General features: G+C 37.2%; 1 protein-coding gene across 3 annotated transcripts in view; it reads right to left on the bottom strand.

The window, feature by feature from the left end:
- The window catches only part of SGK3 (serum/glucocorticoid regulated kinase family member 3), an 84,120-nt gene that overhangs the window by 37,562 nt on the left and 18,571 nt on the right, over positions 1 to 27,987 (bottom strand). For 2 of the 3 annotated variants that reach the window (XM_011291369.3, XM_045049549.1), the window contains exons 2-5: positions 27,595 to 27,810; positions 23,709 to 23,792; positions 19,208 to 19,280; positions 6,890 to 6,965 (exon numbers count right to left, since the gene is read on the bottom strand). In XM_011291369.3, the coding sequence (XP_011289671.1) occupies positions 6,890 to 6,965; positions 19,208 to 19,280; positions 23,709 to 23,792; positions 27,595 to 27,672 (311 nt within the window). In that variant the 5' untranslated portion in view covers positions 27,673 to 27,810. Of the gene's footprint in view, positions 1 to 5,384; positions 5,459 to 6,889; positions 6,966 to 19,207; positions 19,281 to 23,708; positions 23,793 to 27,594; positions 27,811 to 27,987 lie in introns of those variants that run through there. The other variant, XM_045049550.1, reaches the window with a different exon arrangement.

Below are 27,987 nucleotides of genomic sequence, written 5' to 3'. Positions count from 1 at the left end.
AGTACTGACATATGATATTGCATGGATGAGCCTCAAAAACAGTATGCTGAAAAAACAAAAGACAAAAAAGATCACATATTATATGACCTCATTTATATGCCATGTCCAGAATAGGCAAATTCACAGTGACAGAAAAGTAGATTAGTGGTTGCTAAGGGTTGGGTGAAATGAGAAATTCAAAAGTACAGCTGACCCTTAAACAACATGGGGGTTTAGGGGCCCTGACGCCCCATGCACTTGAAAATCCATGTGTAACTTTTGACTCCCCCAAAACTTAATTACTAACAGCCTACTGTTGACCTGAAGCCTTACCAATAACATAAACAGTCGATTAACACTTATTTTGTGTTATGTGTTTTATATAGTGTATTCTTACAATAAAGTATTCTAGAGAAAAAAATGTTAAGAAAATCATAAAGAGAAAATACATTTACAGTACTGTACCAAAAAATAATCCATGCATAAGTGGACCTGCAAAGTTCAAATGCATATTTTTCAAGGGTCAACTGCAGTCTCTTTCTGGAGTGATGTTAATGTTAGATTAGGCTTGAGACAACAGAATAGGATAGTGGTGATGGTTGTATAGCACTGTGACTATATTAAACATCACTAAATTGTATACTTTTGAAAACAGTTAAAAGGGTGAATTATATTTATGTGAATTTTATCTCAATAAAAAAAAATTTAAAAAAAATTTTAAGGTTTATTTTTGTGTGAGAGAGAGAGCGTGCACGAGCGGGAGAAGGGGGGGGGGGTGGAGAGAGAGACAGAGAGACAGAGAGAGAGAGAGAGAGAGAGAGAGAGAGAGAGAAAGAACTTTGAACAAAGTTCCAGGCTCCGAGGTGTCAGCACAGAGCCCAACACGGGGCTCAAACTCATGAACTGTGAGATCATGACCTGAGCCAAAGTCAGACACTTAACCAACTGAGCCACCCAGGGGACCCTCAATAAAAAAATTTTTAAAGGTGAGGGTAAGGATCTTTAATCTTATCACACAGAAGCAACTATTACTAGTATCTTGGTGGTATTTTATTTCAATCTTTTTTTTCTGTACCACTAAGACCATCTTCTATTTAAAATATTTTTAATGTTTTTCACATAAAAATTACATCACGAACATTTCCCCGTGTTGTTAAAAAGTCTTTGTAAACAGTCACTTTTGATAGATGTATACTGTTGTACAGTGAGAATGCACTAAATGCTACTCAATGATTCTTTCATTTTAGGATACATAGATGGATACAAAGATTCCAAATTTTTACTATAGAATTTTCACTGCTATAAAGTTGTGACTGATAATCTTTGTGCATTCATGATTTTTAAAAACAAAATTATTTGGTCTGAATTATAAACCATTTTCAGGTTTTAAATATAGTTTGTTAAGCTGATTTCCAGAAAGGCTATACTAATTTATTCTCTCCCAGCAGTGTATGAATATCCTGAAGACTCTCTCCAGCTCTGATTGGCATTAAATATTTCGGTTTATATTATTATCTCTAATAATTTAAAAGTGAAAAACAGTAATTTAAAGAAAAGGTATTAGTAATTAGTGAAATACAAATAAAGCAACAGTAAGATACTACAACCCACTTACCAGAACGGCTAACAATACTAAGTGTTGGTGAGGTGAGCAATGTGATCTTATAAATGGATAGTGGAAATATTATTTGGTACAATCACTCTGGAAAACATGTTTAACATTATCCCCTAAGGTTAAACATATACATAGCATAAAACCCAGAAGTTCTACTCCAAGTACATCAGAAATATCTGCACATGTTAATGGCAACATTATTCACAATAAAATAAAAACAACTCAAATGTGCATCTGAGCAGTAAAATGGATAAAATGGAGTATATTCATACAATGGGATAATATACAGCAATGGAAATCAACAGATTATAGCTATATGCAACAACATGAATGACTCTCACATGGTTGAAAATAAGCCAGATAGAGGGGTGCCTGGGTAGCTCAGTCAGTTGAGAGTCTGACTTTGGCTCAGATTATGATCTCATAGTTCATGGGTTCGAGCCCCGCACCGGGCTCTGTGCTGACAGCTTGGAGCCTGGAGCGTGCTTCAGATTGTGTCTCCCTTGCTCTCTGCCCCTCCCCTGCTCATTCTCGCTCTCTCTAAAAAATAAACATGAAAATAAGCCAGATAGAGAATACTGTATGATTCCATTTATTATAAAGTACAAAAATGGCACATTAATCTTTCCTGCTAAAAATCAGGAGAACAGTTATCTTTGGGAAGGAACGAAGAACAGTGATCGAGAGGAGGCATGTGAGGGGATTCAGGTATGCTAGTAATGTTCTACATTTCTTGGCCTGGGGGCTGGCAACTCAGATGCATTCACCTTCTCGTAGTTCATTAAGCTGCATAATCATGATTTGTGGTCTTTTCTGTATGTGTTACGCTGCAATAAAGCTAAAATAAGGTATTTTTACTCCAACTTGCATTTAAAATTTTTTTTAATGTTTATTTATTTCTGAGACAGAGAGAGACACAGCATGAGCAGGGGAGGGTCAGAGAGAGAGGCAAGCACAGAATCCAAAGCAGGCTCCGGGCTCCGAGCTGTCAGCACAGAGCCCAACACAGGGCTCAAACTCACGGGCTGTGAGAACATGACCTGAGCCGAAGTCGGACGCTTAACGGACTGCGCCACCCAGGTACCCCCCAACTTGCATTTCTTAAATAATACAGAAATGTTCAGTTTCTCTGGTAATCAGCCACTTGCATCTCCTCTTTTATAAATCATTAAAGGGCTTTGTCCATTTCTTTTGGTGTCTTAAGTGTGTTCTGTCTGCACATGCTCTTTCTAGATGAAGCAGATTTATCTACTGTTCTTTATTATGGGAAACTTTTTCTACATTTTTGGTTTTTAACTTCACTTGTGATTTCTGGGGTTCAAAAGTTTTTATTAAGTCAAATTTGTCATTGTTTTACTTTACACATATCATGCATTGCCAATATGTTCAGAAAACCCTTTTTTATTCAGAGATCAGAGAAATGTCAACCTGCCTTATTCCAGTTTTTAAATAATTTTAAAAATAAATTTTAATAAAATTGTTTTAAACTTTTTTTTAATGTTTATTTATTTTTGAAGGAGAGAGAGACAGAGTGTGAGTGGAGGGGGGGGCAGAGAGAGAGGGAGACAGAATCTGTAGCAGACTCCAGGCTTTGAGCTGTCAGCACAGAGCCCGACATGGGGCTCGAACCCACAAACTGTGAGATCATGACCTGAGCCGAAGTCGGACGCTCAACTGACTGAGCCACCCAGGCACCCCAATAAAGTTGTTTTAGCATAAGCAAATAAAGGTACTTTTGTTTCTATTTTTTTTATGATTTCACTTTTAAGTAATCTCTACACCCACCATGGGGCTTGAACTCACAAATCCAAGATCAAGAGTCACATGCTCCACTGACTGGGCCAGCCAGGCACCTTATCAAGTAGAAGTATTTTTTTTTTTTCAAGTAGAAGTATTTTTAAAGTGCATTTCCCTAACTGGGAATAAGAGGCACATAGTAAGTGTTCGAAATACACTTGATGATTGGCTTCTCTTCTTGCTCTCTTAAATCTGTACTATTTTATAGTTTGATGTTTAAAAGAAAAGTGTGAAAATTAGCAAAGCTTGGTTAACATCAAGAGGAGATTCAAAAAATATGAAATGTCATTTTTTTATTAAAAAGAAAACAGCAGTTAAAAATTAAGTTTGAAAAAACTCTTGGCTATTTATTTTTGAAGTACTGGAAATGTCCTCGACCATGAATAGAATGGTGGTAGTTACAGGTTGCATATGTACACATAAATCCACTGGGTTGTATACTTAAGAATTGTGTATTTTATGGTATGTGTATTTCAAATGTATAATTAAAATTAATATAATCAAATTGCTTTTAGTTGAATTTTAATACCAAATATAACATTTTTATAATATTACTTTCCAGATCCAGGATGAATATTTAGAACTTAATATAGAGTGTTAGAAGTTCTGAGTAACACTTCAAAATGTCAGGAGAAATAATATCCATCACCACCATTTATTCTATACTTATTCCACGTGAGGCTCTGTCAAAGAAGACACGTTCGACCTCTTAATGTATACATTATATTTAAAACAAGCCACTAATATGCCAATTAGAAATAATGAGTGCATACAGCAAAAGTTAAAGATTAGAGAGATGGATCTAAGCTGAAGACACAGAATTTGTCCTAGGGCAAAGGCATAATGTTTAAAAAATAATTATACAGAGAGCCGAATCACAAAAGGCTCTTTGCTGAGGAAAAGACCAGATGTACAAATCCTGAGTTCAAAGATCCTCCCTAATTTTGTGTTTGTTACTTGCTAGAGGCTCAGGATGAAAAGGCACCTGCTCCTTAATGCACTGGCTAACCCCAGAACTACCACAGGTGCCACACCTCTCCCTGAGCTTATCCTACCTGTGAGCATTGAGGGAAAATCCAAAGCACTGGGCAGGAGACCTTGGTCAGAGGAGGTCCAGTTCTAGAATTTTATTAATTTAGCAAATTAAATTAAGTTAAAAAAAGAGGTCAGAAGACTTGCTCAGAATGGTATAAGCCCTCAATAATTATACTGTGAAAAACTACACAAATGGTAGTCACTTGTTTTAGAACTGCTAAATATACAGTCCTTCAGGCTGTGATTCTGAAAAGACTATTAAAGGGTGTCCTGTTTGCATCACTGTCTATAAGGCAATCTTCATGTCTACACAGATAGGTGAGCTATGGAAAAGCTCCCCAGATATTTTACTTTATCCCCTTTGCTTCTTCTTAGAACACAATACTTTATATATGCAAAACAATGTAAGGGGCACCTGGGTGGCTCAGTCGGTTAAGTGTCCGACTTTGGCTCAGGTCACAATCTCACAGCTTGCGAGTTTGAACCCTGCATAGGGCTCTGTACTGACAGCTCAGAGCTTGGAGCCTGCTTCAGATTCTGTGTCTCCCTCTCTCTCTGTCCCTTCCCCATTTGTGCTCTCTGTTGCTCTCAAAGATGAACATTAAAAAAAAAAATTGTAAAAATAAGATAATGTAGGTAACATATATGTAAATTAAAAATCATAATAAATAGGGGCGCCTGGGTGGCGCAGTCGGTTAAGCGTCCGACTTCAGCCAGGTCACGATCTCGCGGTCCGGGAGTTCGAGCCCCGCGTCGGGCTCTGGGCTGATGGCTCAGAGCCTGGAGCCTGTTTCCGATTCTGTGTCTCCCTCTCTCTCTGCCCCTCGCCCGTTCATGCTCTGTCTCTCTCTGTCCCAAAAATAAAATAAAAACGTTGAAAAAAAAAACATAATAAATATAATGAATACCCATGAATTATCAAACTCAACTGAAAACACATCTCAAACCATGGATCTACCTATATGTTCCTATAGAGGAACTTCATCAGGAGCTGCTGACTTCTGACTTCTGACTTCATCAGGAGCTGCTGGCCTACAGAAAGAAGCTTAAACTCATTAACATGAGATGAAATGTAAACACGTAAGTATCTTCAATATGTCAGGCTTTTTGCAGATTCTGCCCCCTTTGTCTGGATGCTCTCTCCCTACCTTTTCCTGAACAACTGCACATCCTTTAAATTCCAGGAAGCCTTGGGGCGCCTGGGTGGCGCAGTCGGTTAAGCGTCCGACTTCAGCCAGGTCACGATCTCACGGTCTGTGAGTTCGAGCCCCGCGTCGGGCTCTGGGCTGATGGCTCGGAGCCTGGAGCCTGTTTCCGATTCTGTGTCTCCCTCTCTCTCTGCCCCTCCCCCGTTCATGCTCTGTCTCTCTCTGTCCCAAAAATAAATAAACGTTGAAAAAAAAAAAAAAAATTTTAAATTCCAGGAAGCCTTGCTTGACCTCCTCTGAAGAAAAGCTGGCCACATTTTTCTCCATTATCTTCTAGCACCTTTATCATAAAACTTTCCTACCTTTAATTGCTGATTTACATGTCTGTTTCTCCCACTAGACTAGCCTGTGCCTTTGGAAAGTTCTCCTTATATACCAATGCATACAGCAGGTACTTCATAAATGCTTTTTTAAAAAAGGTTTTATCTAGGGGCTCCTGGGTGGCTCAGTCAGTTAAGTATCTGACTTCAGCTTAGGTCATGATCTCGTGGTCCGTGAGTTCGAGCTCTGTGTCAGGCTCTGTGCTGACAGCTCAGAGCCTGGAGCCTGCTTCGGATTCTGTGTCTCCTCTCTCTGCCCCTCCCCTGCTCATACTCTGTCTCTGTCTCTCAAAAATGAATAAATATTAAAAAAAATATTTAAAAAAAAAGGTTTTATCTGAATTCCAGTTAACATTACAGTGTAATATTAGTTTCAGGTATACAGTATAGTGATTTAACAAATCCTTTTTGAATGCAAGTATAACATGAACAAATATAGTTAGAAAAATGTCTTAACTATGGGCTATGCAAATTTCTTTTAAGTTTAATCTACAAAACTAATACAAGTACAAAAGGAAGAAAGAAGATAACCAGGGCCTTGAGTTGATGGGAGGAAAAGGAGTTTTAAGAATACCAGGGAGGGGCGCCTGGGTGGCTCAGTCGGTTAAGCAGCCGACTTCGGCTCAGGTCATGATCTTGAGGTCCGTGGGTTCAAGCCCCGCATCGGGCTCTGTGCTGACAGCTCAGAGCCTGGAGTCTGTTTCAGATTCTGTGTCTCCCTCTCTCTGACCCTCCCCCGTTCATGCTCTGTCTCTATCTCAAAAATAAATAAACGTTAAAAAAAAAAAGAATACCAGGGAAAAACAGCTTGATAATTTTACAAACATATACAGCACAGTAACATTCCACAGAACGTATAAAGTCTAGATCAGTAGCTTATTCATTACTCTTAGGTTTGGTTTCAGCGCCTCTTTAAAACAATAAAAATTACTTACTGGTTGTAAAGTTCTGGATACCTAACTAAGTTCTGAATGAATTCATTCAGTCCTGCTCTTCTTTGTTTAATAAAATCTGTTAAGAGAGACAAACTATTAGGATTATTTAACATCAGACTATGTAATTATCATCAATACAGTTGTATAAGAATAGATAAGCACAAGACAGTGAATTCTGATCAAGAAGCTATTTAATTCATGTTTCCTGATCTACAATAATACTTAGAAATATATATATTTTTAAATCTATAAATACAATGATTATAAAATTAAAATCAAGCAGAAAACATATCTCCCAAAAGAAAACTCTCCAAAGAAATGCCTATTTTAGGTTCTAAATAGACACATTACAAAACTTGGAGAGGTAGGGGTGCCTGGGTGGCTCAGTCAGTTATCCGTCCACCTTTCGCTCAGGTCATGATCTCATAGCTCGTGAGTTCAAGCCCCACATCAGGCTCTGTGCTGACAGCTCAGAGCCTGGAGCCTACTTTGGCTTCTGTGTATCTGTCTCTCTCTGCCCCTCCCCAACTCATGCTCTGTCTCTCTGTCTCTCTCAAAATAAACAAACAGTAAAAACAAATATTAAAGAAAACAAAACGTGGAAAGGTGGTTTGCTTTGTCCAATTCCTCAAGTACTACCAGGCAATGAATAAAAATTAACACTATGACACTGGTGACTGAAAAATCCTGCTAATTAAGATAAAAAAAACAAGAATTACTGGTAGTCCTTGTAACTGGGGAATGGTGATTAACTGGTTGAATATCACCAAAATTTGGCTGCTAAAAAACTGCTGCTTAACATCCCTTGAAAGATACAATGGAACACTCCTAAAGAACAACTGTCCAGCAGTTTCAGAAGTGTCTGTACTATTGATAATTAAGGACCATGCAAGAGTAGTTTTAGCAATAAAGGTTAAGCACAAAAGTTTCTTGGAAATAGAAAACTTAATTCAAATATCTTGTTTCTGCTACTTGCTAGCTAACTGACGTTGAACCGAAGACTTAAATCCTTACTTGTAAAATGAGGATAACATTTATACCTAGTAATTCTGTTATAGGATTGAGAGAACGCATATAAGTTTACAGTAGAATGCCTGGAAGAGATAGCACAATCTTTAACTACTTTCATGGTTTTGTTATTTGTTGTTGTGGGGTTAAAAATCCATCATCCTAAATCCTGATTCTTAAGAGATATACTCTAAAAATGGAAAAATAGGACACTTGGTGAACGTCTCAATAAAATCTGGAAACAATATTCAACTTAAAAATAAGTTTTGCTTCAATACAATTATTTTTACTCAATAAAGCTTTTAATGTATAGCATTTGGCACCAAAATTATAGGTTGTTTCTAGTCACATAGGTTTATTTCCATTTCTTAAATGTAAGGTATGGCTATAAAAGAACAAACAGAAATTAGATCCGGTCTCTTAGATCAGATGCACTTAGTATTTTCTTCTTGTTCAACTGTGAATTTCTTGAAGAATTTCAGGAACGTATCTTTAAAAAAAAAATTTTTTTTAATGTTTTTATTTATTTTTCAAGAGAGAGACTGACAGAGTGTGAGCAGGGGAAGGACAGAGAGAGAGGGGAAGACAGAATCTGAAGCAGGCTACAGGCTCTGAGCTGTCAGCACAGAATCCAATGCCGGGCTCAAACCCACGAACCGTGAGATCATGACCTGAGCCGAAGTCGGACACTCAACCGACTGAGCCACCCAGGCACCCCCTCAGGAAAGTATCTTATAAAACTCTTCCAAGGGCATTCTTTGTTATCACAAGACAGTAAAGCATATGCAAGGTTTACATTAGAAACTATACTTGAAACAGTTATTTTTCAGGAACTGAGCTTAGTAAGTTAACATAAGGGAGAAAACTAAAATGAATGACTACATTTGAAATATTTAGAGAAATCTAATGATTGTAAGGAAACAGCTTTAAATTGTTCTACGGAGACTTACTAAAAGTACATTTTATATTGGGAGACCAACTGTAATTTTCCTTCCTTTGTGAACTACATCCTATGCTGTGGCTAAGTGCTTTCCACTTCCATTACTGATTTTAAAGTTTTAAAGGCCCTATAGAAAGCCTGACATAAGAAAACAAAGAAGTCAATAAATGGAAAAAGAGGCCTACAGTGGTCAGAGTTTAGGGGAAATTCCACACTTAATTTTTAGATCAACATTAAGCATGCAAATATCTGAAAAAATTCCAGGTAAAACTGAAATGGCTAACAAGCTCATTACTGGATAAATTCCAAAAGTTTACATAAAGCTGACATATTATCTTTAAGAATTATAGTTGGAAAGAGATATTTTAAAAAATCTCTCTAAGAACTTATATGAATGTATCTGTTGTCATTCAAGAAGTTTCAGTTAGAGACTGAAAAGAACTCAATGTTTAGACAAAATGAAAGCTTCAGTCTCCACAGTAAGTATGAAACCGACCTATACCGATTTCTCTGTCATTTCACTTCTTCAAGAAAATGAACCAGGAGGACCCAATTTCCAATACCATAGGATAGGGTAAAAACATCATCAAACTCTTGACTTGAGGAAACCTAGAGTTTTAGTGCTAATACTGCTACTGGTGGCCAGAGTGACCTATTTTCATCATCAAAGGAGTTTTAGAGCCCATGGGGACCACGGAGATTCTTTAGTCTTAACCCACACCTTTCAGATTAGGAAACAAAGTTAAGATTTTTGTAATGTTCCAAACAAGTAATTTTTCGTTTTAAAATAACATGAACATAAAAGATTGTAAATTTTGTTTCTAAAGGTACCATGCATAAACCAGACAACAGAGTGAAGTGAAAGAGAACAAACCAGATGAATGTAATTCTATCATTTATTAGCTGTGTGGCTGGGGACAGTGTCTTAACCTTGCTAACTCTCTATTTTCCTCATGCATGAAATAGAGGTAAAAGAGCTACTTTACAGGAAGGAACTCAAATAATAGCAGTTATTATCATTACTATTGCTACTACTATTACATTATTGTATTATTATTATAAATAGTTATCATACTATTTATACTATTATTATAACAATAGCAGCATTTTAAAAAACAGCCTGCCACAGTTAAACAACACTGGAGTTAGAGTCTTAGATGTAACTGAGTCTCAGATACCACTGCCTGTTTTTATAACCACAAACTCCTCCCTTCTGTAGTCTGTCAAGCAGGGGATAGAATTAGATGATCTGTAAGCTCTCTTTCTAGCTGTAACATTTTGTGATTTGCAATAGAAGTCATCCAGAAAAGAAGGGAAAAAAAGAGAAAGACTGGCTGATGAAATTAACGTACCTAATTCAGAATCCTCAACTATTTGAAAATTTAGGTTCTGTGAGAGATATTTAAAATCTTTAACCTAGTACTAGGCAGACTTTCCAGAACAAGTGACTAGTTGAAAATGGCACGCATGTGTTCCATTTGTATTCACCAATGGCATGCATGTATTCATTTGTTCACCAATCATCTATTACACATTTTGTACTGTACAAGGCACCAGAAATTTATAAAAATGTTTAACTAAGTCATGGTATCTATCCTCAAAGATAGAAGGAAGACAAATTTAGTGGAAGACAAATTTAAAGAAATCACTACAATTGGGCATACCAAGGTTAAGCATATAACTTTGGCTCAGGTCACGATCTCACAGTTTGTGAGTTCAAGCCCCACCAAGGGAATGGAGATTTCAAAAGCTGCTATGATACCAGAAAAGAGGCTCCCAACCCTACCTAGAGACTAGCGTTTAAGAAAAATTTCAATCTCCCTCACCCATCCCCCAGCCAAAATCCCAAAGGGAACCAGTTCCTGCCAGGGAACTTGCACTGCGCAAACACCCAACGCTGTGCTTCTGTGGATCCATCCCTCTGGCGGGTCTGACTCTCTCCCAGTGCCACAGGGCCCCTCCCGAAACGGCTAATACGCCAGATCCCCAGCACCACAAGCCTGGCAGTGTGCAAGTAGCCCAGACAGGCCACGCCACCCCACAGTGAATCCCGCCCCTAGGAGAGGGGAAGAGAAGGCACACACCAGTCTGATTGTGGCCCCAGTGGTGGGCTGGGGGCAGACATCAGGTCTGACTGCGGCCCCGCCCACCAACTCCAGTTATACACCACAGCACAGGGGAAGTGCCCCGCAGTCCCGCACCACTCCAGGGACTATCCAAAATGACGAAACGGAAGAATTCCCCTCAGAAAAACGTCCAGGAAATAACAACAGCTAACGAACTGATCAAAAAGGATTTAAACAACATAACAGAAAGTGAATTTAGAATAATAGTCATAAAATTAATCGCTGGGCTTGAAAACAGTATAGAGGACAGCAGACAATCTCTTGCTACAGAGATCAAGGGATTAAGGAACAGCCAGGAGGAGGAGCTAAAAAATGCTATCAATGAACTGCAAAATAAAATGGAGACAACCACGGCTCGGATTGAAGAGGCAGAGGAGAGAATAGGTGAACTAGAAGATAAAATTATGGAAAAAGAAGAAGCTGAGAAAAAGAGATAAAAAAATCCAGGAGTATGAGGGGAAAATTAGAGAACTAAGTGATGCACTAAAGAAAAATAATCTACACATAATTGGTATCCCAGAGGAGGAAGAGAGAGGGAAAGGTGCTGAAGGTGTACTTGAACAAATCATAGCTGAGAACTTCCCTGATCTGGGGAAGGAAAAAGGCATTGAAATCCAAGAGGCACAGAGAACTCCCTTCAGTCGTAACTTGAATCGATCTGCACAACATATCATAGTGAAACTGGCAAAATACAAGGATAAAGAGAAAATTCTGAAAGCAGCTAGAGATAAACGTGCTCTAACATATAAAGGGAGACCTATAAGACTCATGACCAATCTCTCTACTGAAACTTGGCAGGCCAGAAAGGAATGGCAGGAGATCTTCAATGTGATGAACAGAAAAAATATGCGGCCGAGAATCCTTTATCCAGCAAGTCTGTCATTTAGAATAGGAGAGATAAAGGTCTTCCCAAACAAACAAAAACTGAAGGAATTCGTCACCACTAAACCAGCCCTACAAGAGATCCTAAGGGGGATCCTGTGAGACAAAGTACCAGAGACATCGCTACAAGCATGAAACCTACGGACATCACAATGACTCTAAACCCATATCTTTCTATAACAACACTGAATGTAAATGGACTAAATGTGCCAACCAAAAGACATAGGGTATCAGAATGGATAAAGAAACAAGACCCATCTATTTGCTGTCTACAAGAGACTCATTTTAGACCTGAGGACACTTTCAGATTGAGAGTGAGGGGATAGAGAACTATTTATCATGCCACTGGAAGCCAAAATAAAGCTGGTGTAGCCATATTTATATCAGACAAACTAGACTTTAAATTAAAGGCTGTAACAAGAGATGGAGAAGGGCATTATATAATAATCACAGGGTCTATCCATCAGGAAGAGCTAACAATTATAAATGTCTATGCGCCAAATACAGGAGCCCCCAAATATATAAAACAATTACTCACAAACATAAGCAACCTTATTGATAACAATGTGGTAATTGCAGGGGACTTTAACATTCCACTTACAGAAATGGATAGATCATCTAGACACATGGTCAATAAAGAAACAAGGGCCCTGAATGAGACATTGGGTCAGATGGACTTGACAGATATATTTAGAACTCTGCATCCCAAAACAACAGAATGTACTTTTTTCTCGAGTGCACATGGAACATTCTCCGAGATAGATCACATACTGGGTCACAAAACAGCCCTTCATAAGTTTACAAGAATTGAAATCATACCATGCATACTTTCAGACCACAATGCTATGAAGCTTGAAATCAACCACAGGAAAAAGTCTGGAAAACCTCCAAAAGCATGTTAAAGAACATCCTACTAAAGAATGAGTGTGTCAACCAGGCAATTAGAGAAGAAATTAAAAAATATATGGAAACAAACGAAAATGAAAAGACAACAATCCAAATGCTTTGGGATGCAGCAAAGGCAGTCCTGAGAGGAAAATACACTGTAATCCAGGCCTATCTCAAGAAACAAGAAAAATCCCAAATACAAAATCTAATAGCACACCTAAAGGAAATAAAAGCAGAACAGCAAAGACAGCCTAAATCCAGCAGAAGAAGAGAAATAATAAAGATCAGAGCAGAAATAAACAATATAGAATCTAAAAAAAACTGTAGAGCAGATCAATGAAACCAAGAGTTGTTTTCTGAAAAAATAAACAAAATTGACAAACCTCTAGCCAGGCTTCTCAAAAAGAAAAGGGAGATGACCCAAATAGATAAAATCATGAATGAAAATGGAATTATTACAACCAATCCCTCAGAGATACAAGCAATTATCAGGGAATACTATGAAAAATTATATGCCAACAAACTGGACAACCTGGAAGAAATGGACAATTTCCTAAACACCCACATGCTTCCAAAACTCAATCAGGAGGAAATAGAAAGCTTGAACAGACCCATAACCAGCAAAGAAATTGAATCAGTCATCAAAAATCTCCCAACAAATAAGAGTCCAGGACCAGATGGCTTCCCAGGGGAGTTCTACCAGACGTTTAAAGCAGAGATAATACCTATCCTTCTCAAGCTATTCCAAAAAATAGAAAGGGAAGGAAAACTTCCAGACTCATTCTATGAAGCCAGTATTACTTTGATTCCTAAATCAGACAGGGACCCAGTAAAAAAAGAGAACTACAGGCCCATATCTCTGATGAATATGGATGCAAAAATTCTCAATAAGATACTAGCAAATCGAATTCAACGGCATATAAAAAGAATTATTCACCATGATCAAGTGGGATTCATTCCTGGGATGCAGGGCTGGTTCAACATTCGCAAATCAATCAATGTGATACATCACAATAAAAGAAAAGATAAGAACCATATGATCCTGTCAATCGATGCAGAAAAGGCCTTTGACCAAATTCTGCAACCTTTCTTAATAAAAACCCTTGAGAAAGTCGGGATAGAAGGAACATACTTAAAGATCATAAAAGCCATTTATGAAAAGCCCACAGCTAACATCATCCTCAATGGGGAAACACTAAGAGCTTTTTCCCTGAGATCAGGAACATGACAGGGATGTACACTCTCACCGCTGTTGTTTAACATAGTGTTGGAAGTGCTAGCATCAGCAATTAGACAACACAAGGAAATCAAAGGCATCAAAATTGGCAAAGATGAAATCAAGCTTTCACTTTTTGCAGATGACATGATATTATACATGGAAAATCTGATAGACTCCACCAAAAGTCTGCTAGAACTGATACATGAATTCAGCAAAGTTGCAGGATACAAAATCAATGTACAGAAATCAGTTGCATTCTTATACACTAATAATGAAGCAACAGAAAGACAAATAAAGTGATCCCATTCACAAATGCACCAAGAAAAATTTTGTAAGGCACTGGTATCTACATCAAGTTTTATAAAGAACTAGCTGGGTATGACATCTAGGCCTCACCAGAACTCAAAGACTAGAATAATAATGGGGAATTGTCTTTTTATCTTGTATGAACCTATTTCTCTTAAATTAGTAAAAGTTAAAAGAAATAAAAATGGTTTCTTTTAGCTTTTTTTTTTTAAGAGAGGGAGAGCAAGTGAGCGGGGGAGGGGCAGAGAGAGAGGGAGAGAATCCCAAGCTGACTCTGTACTGTCAGTGTGGAGCCCAATGTGGGGCTCGACACCACAAACTGTGAGATCATGACCTGAACTGAAATCAAGAGTCGGATGCTTAACTGGGCCACCCAGCCAAAGCAGTTTCTATGTAAGCCACTGAAGGGTCATGCCTTTAAAAAAACTTAGCCCTCTTTAGCCCTTAACACAGTGTAATGAGAGTTACTTAACTGATGTTTTTGTGAATAAATAACTAAACAAACAATTATATATTCTAACATTCGTAGTTTCTAAAATTCATATGCTGTTTCTTACTTGATTCACACTGATTTTAATTACCTTGTACTTTTTTTTAAAATCATTAAGATAAAATAAACTTTTTTTTTTTAAACTTCAAAAAAACCCAGTACGTAGTTTATATATTGACCTTAGGGTCCTATTGGCAAAAGGCTTGATATTAAACCATTCAAAATATAAAGAGTATAGCTATCTCTCTGCACTCTATGGAAAGATCCTTAAATTGAAAATGAAATTTTAACTTTGAAAAGTATAGGCAGAAATAACCCTTAAGGGGCGCCTGGGTGGCGCAGTCGGTTAAGCGTCCGACTTCAGCCAGGTCACGATCTCGCGGTCCCAGAGTTCGAGCCCCGCGTCAGGCTCTGGGCTGATGGCTCAGAGCCTGGAGCCTGTTTCCGATTCTGTGTCTCCCTCTCTCTGCCCCTCCCCCGTTCATGCTCTCTCTCTGTCCCAAAAATAAATAAACGTTGAAAAAAAAAAAAAAAGAAATAACCCTTAAAATCTACCTTCAAATATGTAAAACTTATTTTATAGATGTTGGCAACCACCAGAATAAAGAAGTGAAAAAAAAAAGAACATGGAGACATGCTCTTAAGCTACACACAAAAGAACTCAAGAGAGATATATGGAAAAGCTCTGCACAATGGCTGTCAAGCATGAAGTAAGTTAACAGGGCAAATTCTTTCTTTGTGCTCTAACTGTTCCATCTTTGGCCAATGAAAGCCCCATCAATTGAGTTCCTGCATCCTTTTGATAAAATCTTAGTAATCTTGTATGGCTTCATTGCTTTTTAGGCAAGATGTCCTAGGGCCATCTTCTACATTTCTTGCCCCAGATCTAGAATCACTGTTTTCCCATGGAACTCTGGTTGCTTTAAGGGGGAAATGGTATTTGGAGATTACAACCTGGACGCTAGGAATGTTCACTGCTATTTGTTACTGTTTTAGGCATTTCCAGAGGTAAGAGCTAGGAAATATGTGTTGTTTTAGAAAAAAATAAATCATGGGATGTCTGCGTGGTTCAGTGGGTTAAGCATCCCACTTTGGCTCAGGTCATGATCTCACAGTGTATGAGTTTGAGCCCACATCCGGCTCTGTGCTGACAACTCAGAACCTGGAGCCTGCTTTGGATTCTGTGTCTCCCTCTCTCTCTGTCCCTCCCCTGCTGACACACTCTCTCTCTCTCTCTCTCTCTCTCTCTCTCTCAAAAATAAACATTAAAAAAAATGAAAAAAAAAATCATGACTTCAAACTGTATTTCCAAATTAAGTTAAAAATTGTAAGATTTAAAATCTGTTTTTCTTTCTTCTTGTTTAAAACTTTGGTTCCCATGAGAGTAACATAATTACCAAATAACAATTCCATATTATAACAATAAGATTATTGGATGCAGTGTAAAATTTTCTGTACATCCTTTTTTGTTCTTAGCATACATCCCAGGAGGACTATTCAGTAAAAATTCTGTTTTGAAGTCATTTAAGATAATTATTGTCCATATGTTTCCACTACCAATCAAAATAGAGTTAGATTTTTTCCTTCAGTTTGTTAGAGATCGCTTTATTATTGTATTTTGTTTTTGTTCTTAAATATATTTAAAATATGCACATCATTCCAAAGTCAAAGCTATAAACAAGACTTATTCAGGAACATCTAACTTCTATCCCATTTGCCTCCCACTGGCCTCTTCCTACTCCTTAAAGTCACTAGTTTTTAGTTTTTCAGTTTATTCTTCCATTATTTCTATACCTTTTCCAATACAAAAAAGATATATTATACATATCTGTACTTTGTCTTTTCCACTGAAAAATGTGTTTTGGAGATCACTCTACTATAATGCACAAAGGGCTTGCTCATTCTTTTTTAAAGCTGCATCATATTCCAAGGTTGGAAGGATATTTCAGTTGTTTCCAGTTCTTGCTACTAAGAATAATGCCACAATAAAGTCTTACATACACATCATTTCATATGCAGTTTATTTTTGGAACAGATTCCTAGATATGTGATTTCCTGGTCACATTGAAATGCATATATAGTTTTGCTAAATACTACCCAATTCCCTTCTATATGGATTGTACCACTTATCATTCCCACTAACAAAATATGCCTGTTTCCCCAAAGCCTAATCAAATGAGCATCTTGTCACTCTGTGATTGTTTGAGTATGGCTTAGATTTGATCTCCCCAATAAAGAGCTTTCCAGATCTCTGTGATATATGGTCCATTACGCTGTTGCCAAGTCATATACAATATGCTCTGGATCGATTTCAAATTGTTCTCCAATAAAAATCTATTTTTTTAGTATCAAATTAATCTACCAGAACATAAATACTACAGGGCATTCTATCTGGGATTTTGCCCTAAAGGAGGAAGTTGCAGGTTTTTATCTCTTTGTCTTCCTCCTGTGATAAAATGAAACGATTCTATCATTAGGATTCAACTAAGGGCTCTCCAGAACTCCAGCCTGAGTTCAAGTCTCCATTCAGCAACACGTAGTTGGATTCCTCAGATGTCCTTCTGCCACTTCAAATTAATTAATTCTCTCATTCACCCAGTCCTGACACCTCAATTATCTCTCATTCTCTTCTCTAGATCTCCTTTACTTAAGCAATCACCAAGATTTCTTACAGATCTTTCCTTAAAAGAATTCCTACATATGAACTCATTTGTTAGCCCATTTCCACCCTAGTCCTGGTTCTAATTATTTAACGTGAGGACTACTGGAATATTCGCTTACCCAGTTTCCCATTCTCCATCCTGTCTCTTCTCTCTGCTGTGCCTACTGTATATTACACACAGTCGGTTTCACGTTGTATTTCATATTCACCTCACCCAAATAACTCTAAGACCCACATGTTGCCCATGATGATGGTTTTCAACCTGTGCTCCACAGATATACTTTACTGCTGTACCAACAAAGCAGCCTCATTTTTATTTGTTCTACACATAACATTTTCTGTGGAAGATTTCCTTGGGACATAAGTGTTCTGCAGCTAAAAGCAAAATTAGTATAAAGGCACTGGCCTATAGAATCAATTCTACAGAAAGTACTATCTGGTTTTGTTGTGGTGACTCAATCTTCTCTTGCTTTCTCTCTTTTTCCTTTTTATTTGCTTCTCTTTATTAATGAATTCATGTATTTAAGTAATATTTACTAAAAACCTAAGATCTACCAGGCACTATAAATCAATAAAAAAGACAAAGTACCAATGTTCATAAAATCTACAACTAGACAAGACACACTGGCAATGACAATAAAGTGTGCTAAAGTCTCCCAAGAGAAAAAAATTCTACCTATGATAGGGAAAGTGAGCAGCCTCTCCAATCCTAAGGTTCATAAAGCATAAAATAATTAAGAGCCTTCAGTTGAGAGGGAGAAACAGCCACAGGGAAAAACCTAAGTTTAATTAAAGCAAAAGTATAAAAGAAATATGAAAAAGATGGAAGATAAAAAGTTTGTTAATCGTGGACAGAATTCCACAGGGCACAGTGAAAAGGTTTGAGAGGGCAAGAAATGATATAAGGCTAAGTTGCAGACAGGAGGCACAGTTAGGATATCCTAAGTGACGTGAGAGCTTATATTTTGAGTAGTGAGCCAAGAAAGCACACATGTAAGGAATCAAAGGTGTAATAGGCTACAAGGTTATAAGTGAATTAGTTACAGAGGTAAGATAGATGAGGATGGACTGCACTCTAGCTTGTCAGGATTCACCTGTGGCACAGATGGCTTTTCTAATCTGCATAAGGAGATTATCTGGCAGATGAAGAACCTTCCTTCTGTCCCTCTGTATGTAGCCATTTGTGACTGGATTGATATTATGGATTCCAGTGAAAAAAGTTCCAGGCTTGAGGCTTGAGACATATAGCTCCAGACTCCTGAGATCTATGTGTCATTAAGCTCCCTAAGAGTAAATAATAGGACATTATCTTAGTATCCCATTCAGAGGCCTGCAAGGTGCTGTGTACAGACTATGTATTTAATAAATGTTTCTGGATGTAACAAAGAATGTCCTTCATGGCTAGAAAAGTACACAAATTATCCTTAATGACCAATAAATTTACCTGAAGCCAGACTGCTTGAATTAACTTTTAAATGAGACACTTAATACCTGTGACTCTGGGCAAATTAATTAATCTAAATGTACCTGGGTTTCCTTATCTATAGAAGAGTGATGATGAGAATAAGAACACCTGCCTCAAAGGATTTTTGTGACCACTGAATCAATTAAAGCATGTTAAGTGTTTAAAACAATGCCTGGTACACAGAGAGCACCTTCCTGAGCTATTATTTTCATAGAACATGAGATCAAATAGCTTTGTGAAGACTTGTACTACTATATAGCACAACAAACACATTAACTACTTCTTCAAACTTCAACCATCACTTACGGCAGGTCTGTAAAGTTATTGCTTACCTGGGTCAAAGTTATCACCAAATATTCTCTTGGCAGGAATCTTCAGGGCCATAGCAGGAAATTGTTTCTTTAACTAGAATTTTAAAAAATAACATTATATGAACTTAATTTTCTAAGTCTTCTAGTTATACATGTACCAAAACAAATTACAATCTGATTTTCAAGAAATTCCATCAATAAGACATACTTTTAAAGTATATAATGATCAAATATACAATATTAAATTATACCAATAAAATACCATTAGTCTGACTAATCATCCTATTTTGTCCCAAGAGAACATTTAGTATCTTTGTGACCCTGGATAAGTTACTTAACATTTCTGTGCTTCAGTTTTCTTGTCTGTAAAATGGAGATGATTTTAGCACTTACCTTACACATCTGTTGAGAGCCTTAAAGGAAATCATTTAGGTTAAGTGCTTAGACAAAAACCTGGAGTATAAGCTTTGAATACATGTTACTCACTGTTTATTGCCTCAAGAGAAGTTGTGACCTTTGTGTTCTTTCTATATGAACATGCTACTGACAATTGTTTTCTAAGAAACCTGATGAATTTTGCTTTCAATATCTTCTGCTCTAGCCTTCCCCTTATTCATATTTTAATACATTTGTTTATCAGATTTGCTTATCCCCAAAGAACTTGGCCCTGGAGACATTAAATGCGGGGCAGTAAAGTCATAAATGTGGATTAACACTCATTTTTAAGTTTGACGTCAAAAAAACCCACACACACACACACATAAACTACATCCCTAACTACCAACTGTCAGGAAATACAAAGAATAGAAGAATGTATTAATCACTCTACACCATGAGTATGCTGTCAGCACAATCCAGACTGAAAAATTTGTAGACAATTGACCCTGCTTTTTCAATGAAAAATCATGAAGGAAAGAAAAGAGAGGCGGACAGGGAAACTTAGTCACCAAAAGACACTTTATAGATTTATCAACCAGTCATATAAGCACTGACTGAATATTTGATATTAAGATGTTATTGTTAATTATACTCAGATGTGATAATAGTACCCTATTTTTTAAAGATCTTTTCAGAGATGAATACAAAAATATTTACAGATGAAATGATACGAAGTCTTAAATTTGCTTCAAAATTACAGAGGACAGGCTAGGGACAGAGATAAAACCAGAATGGCCGTGTATCTGTAACTGCTGTAGCTGGATGGTACGTTATATTATTTTCTGTGTTTGTAGTATTATTCTACTTCTGTATGTGTTCAACAATTTCTACAACAAAAATTTTAAATGCAAACTACACTCATAAAAATACATTTATATGATCAAAATGTTTACAAATTGGGTATTTTACTTTTTGTTTTTTCTTTTATTCTAAAAGGAGCACAAGGAAAGAATCTGTGTTTTCAAACTTAGGGTAACCCAGGCCAGGTTTAACCTCACTTCCGTGGTTTCAAAGAACACAACTGGTACCATTCCCCTGTTCTTTGCTTTGCCTGTCACCACAGGAGGCAGAATTAGAGGAGTTACAGAAAAACAGAGAGACAGAGAAAATGGGGGAAATAAGAAAAAAAGAAAAAAGGAAGAGAAATGCAGGAAAAATGAGGGGGAAGGATAAAAACTCAACTATATATTAAGGAAAATTTTCTGCAAAAAGCTTAAGATGAGGTGTATGATGGAAAAAGAATGAAAGTGATCATGGCGGGGGGGGGGGGGGAAGGTGCCCCAAACACACTGTCCTACTTTACCTTTATACTGAAAGATACTCAAATATTAACACTCTACTTAATTAATCTCTGGCTACTTAAATCATGAAACCATCATGACATTAGGATGGCTTTTTACTCATGCAGATCTCCACACTGCTGAGCTGTTAGGTGACATCCCTGACATTCCTCCTTCTTATGAATAGTTCTACAGAAGCAAACACATTTAGAAGCTAATTCTGGCCCATATAATCTTTTAATCAAAATACAGAAAGAAATCTCAGATTTTCAGTTATTAGTAGTTCACTAAACAAAATTTGACCTTATTTCTCTAAGAAGTTTATATAAACCATCTCTGTGTGTATGTGTGTGTGTGTGTGTGTGTGTTATGTTACCATCATAATAGCAACGGTCAAATCTGTACAATTCTCAAAAAATGCTGATCATGTATATAATGGTATCCAAGAATTTCAACTAGAACTGGCAATTCAACCCTCACCCAGCCTCCAATATCAACTTTTTTTTTTTTTTTTTTAAATCACTCAACATTGCAGAAAAGATCTTCATGCAGAAACTCTTTTTGGCTATTATTTTGTCTCTAAAGTAAAAAACGCTGTCTCAATATCCTTTGATTAAGCACTTTAAAAATATATATACAAAGTTCAGTTACGTATGTATTATAGAAAAATTAAAGAAAAAAGCACAGTAAAAACACTACAGTTATCCCTGAGTAGCAATATGTTTTAGGTGATTAAAAAAAATTTTTTTAGAGGGAGAAAGAGAGACAGAACGTGAGTGGGGGAGGGGCAGGGAGCGAGGGAAACACAGACTCCAAAGCAGGCTCCAGGCTCTAAGCTGTCAGCACAGAGGCTGATGCGGGCCTCAAACTCGTGAACCATACAATAGATCACGACCTGAGCTGAAGTCAGACCCTTAACTCACTGAGCCACCCAGGTACCCCTTAGGTGATTTTTAAGCTTAAATATGTATTTTCCTCCATATTCCAGATTTTCTAGAATATATATTAATTTTACATTGGAAAAAATACCATTTAAAAATACTGAAGTATTATTTTAAAAGTTCAATTTTAACTAGCAAAGCATTTGAATATTATTTGGAAGAAATATAGTGAAATGCTAAATAGAGATGAATGAAAAGCCTAAATATCATGACTTAACAGAACATGAGATGTTGTACAGCTAGACGACGTTTGGTTCATTCTGGCCCATTTAGGAAGTAATTTATCTCTTAACTGAGACACACTTAACTTCCCCTGTAAGTATCTTACCAGGGGCGCCTGGGTGGTTCAGTGGACTTTGGCTCAGGTCATGATCTCACGGTTTGTGAATTCAAGCCCCATATCGGGCTCTCTGTTGTCAGCATAGAGCCAGGTTCGAATTCTCTGTCCTCCTTTCTCTCTGCCCCTCCCCCCACTAGTTCTCTGCCTGTCTCTCTCTCTCAAAATAAATAAATTTTTAAAAGTAATAATAAAGTATCTTACAAATGGTGAGTTACAGACTTATGTATCTATTTAACCCTATTTTTAAAATCAAGAGACAGGGTTAAGAAAATTGAAAAAAATTACCTTAAATATGAAACAATTTTTTCTGAAGGATGCCTGGTAATCTACCACTTATTAAATACAGAAGGAAACTCCTTTTTATTCTTAGGCCAGAAAAAAATTAAATTTGGGATTTGAAGAATTTCTTTTTTTCTTAACTGAAGCAAAAACTGGAATCCAGAGCTGTCTTTATAATCTGGGGTCTATAATGACCAACTCAGGTGGTATTCTTTGGCCTCCAAGGTATGTATGACTAAAGGCAACACACTCTACAAACACTGGTCCCTGCATAGATCTGGCCTGATATGTTAAAATGACATGGTGCTCTTGCTTCCTACTTTAGGGAGTATTTGTAATTACAAAAACACTGGATTAAAAATAGTATTTAATATTTGAATTTTGAATATACAGGTTTTAGTTATTTAAATAGCTAATGCTCCCACACTCCCTACCCCCCACCCTACTGTCAGAACTTATGAAAGTCCATATACATTTTAATTGTATTAGCTACTTAAAATCTGGAACCGAAGACTTATCCCTAAACCAAGAATGAAACTATGGAAGGAGGGTAAGCTTATGACAAACTTTCAGACCTAAATCTAATAGCTAGGCAATTTAACCAGAAATAACAAGATGATTAACAGTTATTAGAGAGGTAGTAAAAGAAATTCTTTTTTTTTTTTTTTTTTTAAGTTTATGTATTTTGAGAGAGCAAGAGAACAAGGGAGAGACAGAATCTCAAGCAGGTTCCTCATTGTCAGCACAGAGCCTAACGCAGGGGTCGATCTCATGAACCATGAGATCATGACCCGAGCCAATCAAGAGTCAGACACTTAACCAATTAAGCTACCCACATGCCCAGAATTTATTTCTAATATTCTGACATTAAGATGTATTTTAAGCTGGATCTAGTTTCCCTATCTTCAACAGTTTATTTGGAATTTCTCAACAATCCTCTCTCTACCCTTCTTTGTAGGAATTCCAAGGTTTGGATGCTTTTGAAGAATCTCATACCCTTTTCTGCTTCTCTATCTGAATATTATTTAATCACTCAAATAAATCTCTCTTATTTGCAAGTTTTCTCAGATGTTCTATTTTTTATTTTAATTTTTTAAGCTTTGTTTAAGTAATTTACACCCAAGGCAGGGCTCAAACTCACGACCCTGAGATCAAGAGTCACATGTTCTTCTGACTGAGCCAGTCAAGATGCCCCTCAGATGTCTTGTTTTAAATAAAAATCATTAAGACTGACATTTACTTACAGTATTGTAAAGTTTATCAAACTCTGCATATCTCCTGAAGACAAACCACTCACTCCTGCCCACTGAGACCAAAACTTTATAAACCTGTGGAAATAAAAAATAGCATAACAAAACTTGACTGCAAAAAAAAACCCATTAGCTATTTAACAGGCAAATAACTTGTTTTCATACTCATGGAACTGATATTAGACATTCATGTTTATACACAATTCTCCAAAATACACAAGTATACCAGCTGAAAGACTTACTTCATCTTTTTGATATTTTATTTTTTAAATGTTATGAAATATTTCCATAGTTTCAGACAATAACACAGTGAACACCTGTGAACTCATTTAGAACTTCTGAATTCTAACATTTTGCCATTCTTGTTTCAGATTTCCCCCCCAACTTTTCTAATATTATAGATTCAATTGATTCCACTTTCCTCTCTTCTTCCCTAGCAGTAACCATTATCCTGAAATTATAAAGTATTTTCAAAAGTGACGCCTGGCACATAGTAAAGACTCAATGATTAGTTCTGCTCCTTCCAGATCGTCTTGTACACAGTATTTTTCAAACTAGAAATTTACCTTCGTATTTACTATCGTCTTACATATGTTTAATAATTTCACATACACATAATTTCATATAACCATAGTCAACAATGCTATGAAGTAAGCAGAACAAATATTATAACCCCTAGTATATACGTAAGGAAATTATGTCCCAAAAAAGTCAAATAACTTGCCCAAATTCATAGACTTATGTGACTAAAATTTAAATCTTCTAACCCTTCATGTACCAGAACCAGTATCAAATCATCAACAATTATAACACAGAATTGATTCTTATAATGCATCCCACAGATACTCTCACAGTATCATAGTAACATAGAGACAACGGTTTGGGACCCCAGAGATCTTGTGTCATTCAAAGGAGAAAAATAACAAGAATCCAGGCATTTGAGGAAAGGCTCACTAATGTATGACTTGGGGTATGAATTACAGAGATAGGAGTTGCTTTTGGGTTTACAATAGTTGTCCACAGTCTATTAGACAACTTAGAGTAAACCAGGTTTATTTTAGAAGATAGGCATACAAATATGTATAAACTATCCTTTCCCAAAAGATTGGAAGCTACATTCACAAGTTCATAGTTAGAGAAAATACTGTGAGAAAAGCACTTCTCTGATACTGCATGTGATTACAACATATGAACTCTATAGCACTGTGTGAGATACGGTCACCTTAACAAGCCACAGTGAGAGGTGTCCCAGAATGTAAAGCCACATTCCTCCATAGGAGAGGATAAGGCCTCACCTGAAAGGTGAAACAAAGTCACTGGTATCAGTCACCTGAGTAAGTGATGTATTACGTATAGGCTAAGAGAAAAAGAGGATCCAGGCCCCTACATGAGCCACATGTGATGATGGATGGTAACATGGCTCTTCTGGTCTTAACCAAAAGGCATCAAGTTCTCTTAGAGGAAGCTGCTGGATGTAAGATTTGTTTGTTTGTGAAATGATAACTGTTCATAAGGAGAGAATGCGGAAGTAGAGAATAAAGAACCTGGTCAAGGTGCCAGTGAAGCTGCACCATGTTTCTAAGACTTAACTACAGATTCATCTCATAGAGCATTTAGGATCAGATTGGACTGGAAGTAGGACTGCTACCAAAGGATCAGAAATTTAGGTTTAGATGATTGCAAGCTTCTTGAATTACTTATGCTGGCTTCCTAGTGTGGTAAGGTGGCTTCCCATGGTTACCCAAGTATAACCAAGACTAGAACCCACACATAGCTTCTAGGCTGAAGTAGTTGTACAGCATATAATTTTTTTAATTTTATTTTAGAAAAGGGTGAGTGAGTGCCTACACAAGGGAGTGATGTTATGGGGGGGAGAGGGGGGAAGAACCTCAAGCAAAGTTTCACAGTCAGCATGAAAACCAACATGGGGCTCGACTCCAAGCCCCTGATCATGACCTGAGCCTAAATCAAGAGTCAGATCCTCAACTGGCTGAGTCACATAGGTGCTCTGGAAATACCTCTACCGTGAAAAAGTAAATGGACCTGAGATAACTCAATGCCTATATTTGATATATATGAACTTCCATCAAACTTGACAGGGAGGTTATGCCCTTGAAGGAGAGAATGCTCAAAAGTAAAAATAAGGAGAAGAAAAAACAAACTTTCACACATTCCACTATTGTACCAAAGGTATACTGACTTCTTGTTTACCATCAGCAAGATACTTCTAAAACTTGCTTATAAGACTGTGGAATGCACAATGCTTAAGATATTGCTGCAACAGAGACTGAGCAGAGGCAAATGGCCAGACACACACTGCAATCTCTACTCTGGGCTTTGGTGCAGGGTGTGGAGGTATGTTTATTAAAAAAGGAGAAGAGAGGACAGAAGCTATTTCCAGCTCCTCGTCTGGGACTTTGGGAGAGAAGTATCATTTGGGGGCCCCAGCCCCACCTAGTTAAGAAGGGAGACTGGATTTGTCAGACCAAAGGGTTTAGTTTAACTCCTCAGTGACAGGAATGTGACAGGAATTCTGAGTTGCAAGTCATTTGTCATAGGATGCACCTGGCAGGAGCCAGGTGACTGACCCCCGAGTCAGAGGCCAAGGTAGATCACTTGAATCAAAAGAGCAGTGAAAGGCATAGCAGAGCCTCAGTGGGCTCTACAGCCATCAAGAGACAAGGAGAAGGTGAACTGGCAGTAAATCTCCACCACTCTGGCCAAGCCAACAAAGAATAGATCACAAATAAGTTGGCTGACTACAGATGACAGCAATGGATGCCAAGAAAATGCCCAGACCTGGATCAGGTCAACCACAGCTGGCTGCTTGCCAGACCAGTCACTGTATATTTGGAACAGCAAAGATCTAGAGGGATGACAAGAATATAAGAGCCTTCAGCAGGCTACCATGAGATCAGTCACTGACTTAAATACTGTGAAAGGGGACACCTCTCCACTCATAAACCATGACGTCAAGTTGGAGAAGTGTGTGTTCATATGGGAGAGAGAGAGCAGAATGAAGACAGCCTGAGCATTTTAACTTAAAAGAACTGCTTAAATTTTAGCTCAAACTAAGTGTTAAACAGAACTGGGTTAAATGAATTTTTTCATACTACTCAGTGGGTGGGGCTTACAAGGAATCAGTTATAAGGATCAGTTATAAACAAGATAAATGGTATTATTTCAGGGGGAGGCGGGCAGGAGATCTCTGGACATACACACTAACAGGGCTACTGGAACTAAATACTGTATGTGTCATTACACTAATTAGAAAAATGGCTATTCTCCAATAATAGTCACTGATATAATGATTCAGCAAACACTCACTGTTCTTATTCTTTATAATTCCATAGTATTATTACAGTGGTCAAAAGTAAAATTAGAAATGGACTTTGCTTTTAAAGTAAACAAAAGATAAAATACTGGATTAAAATTTTAAAAAATTGAGGTAGAAAATATAAATGTCAAGAAAGACACTATGGAAATTTCAAAACCATGTTTGTTTTGTTTTGTTTTGTTGAGACAGTAGTTCTTAACACAAGACTAGTGACTTCTGGAGTCCATTAACCTCCTGACTGCATGCAAAATTACGTGCATGTTTGTAGATCCTTGTGTCTGCACATTTTCTGGTGAGAGGATCTATCAGAGTTTCATAAGCTTTTCCAAGGGGATAGGTAAACAGGCAAAAATCTGAAAAGGTAACTGTATTCCCTTATAGTACACAGGGAAGACTGGGGAGGATACCTCATTTGAAAGATAAGTAAAATCTGGACATGTGGAAACATGGGGAGGACATTCCAGGTTAAGGAAGAACAAAAGCAGAAATGGAAATACTCTCTATATTCAATTTTCCCCCATATGCTTTATATTATATACTTACAGTAAACCTCTTCTTTTTCTCTCTGTGTTCATCTGAGCTGGGAATGCTTACACTGGGGCAGCTTTCCTTGTAGTCCATGGTATAATCCCTTTGGGTTTATTGCCTCAAATGGACACCAAAAAATGAGTCCGAGAAATAGTCAGCAGAGGACAAACACTGTTAGCTAATCCAAAGCATAAAACCTCTTGAGGTAATATTCAAATTCCATCATGCAACCTTAGCCAGCAGAAAAAAACAAAGAAAAAAGATTAGCAAAATAATTTTAAAATACCATCATTCCTTATTCATAGCAACCATTTTATGCTTATTCTGACAAGAATTTATATTTGATTGTAAGTTTCAGTCCAGGTTAGAGATTTAGGATCTCAGGCCTATGAATAGCTAAACCAAAAT

This window comes from Felis catus, chromosome F2, assembly GCF_018350175.1.
Source record: "Felis catus isolate Fca126 chromosome F2, F.catus_Fca126_mat1.0, whole genome shotgun sequence".
Lineage (NCBI taxonomy): Eukaryota > Metazoa > Chordata > Mammalia > Carnivora > Felidae > Felis > Felis catus.
This window is presented reverse-complemented; position numbering and strand designations above follow the sequence as displayed.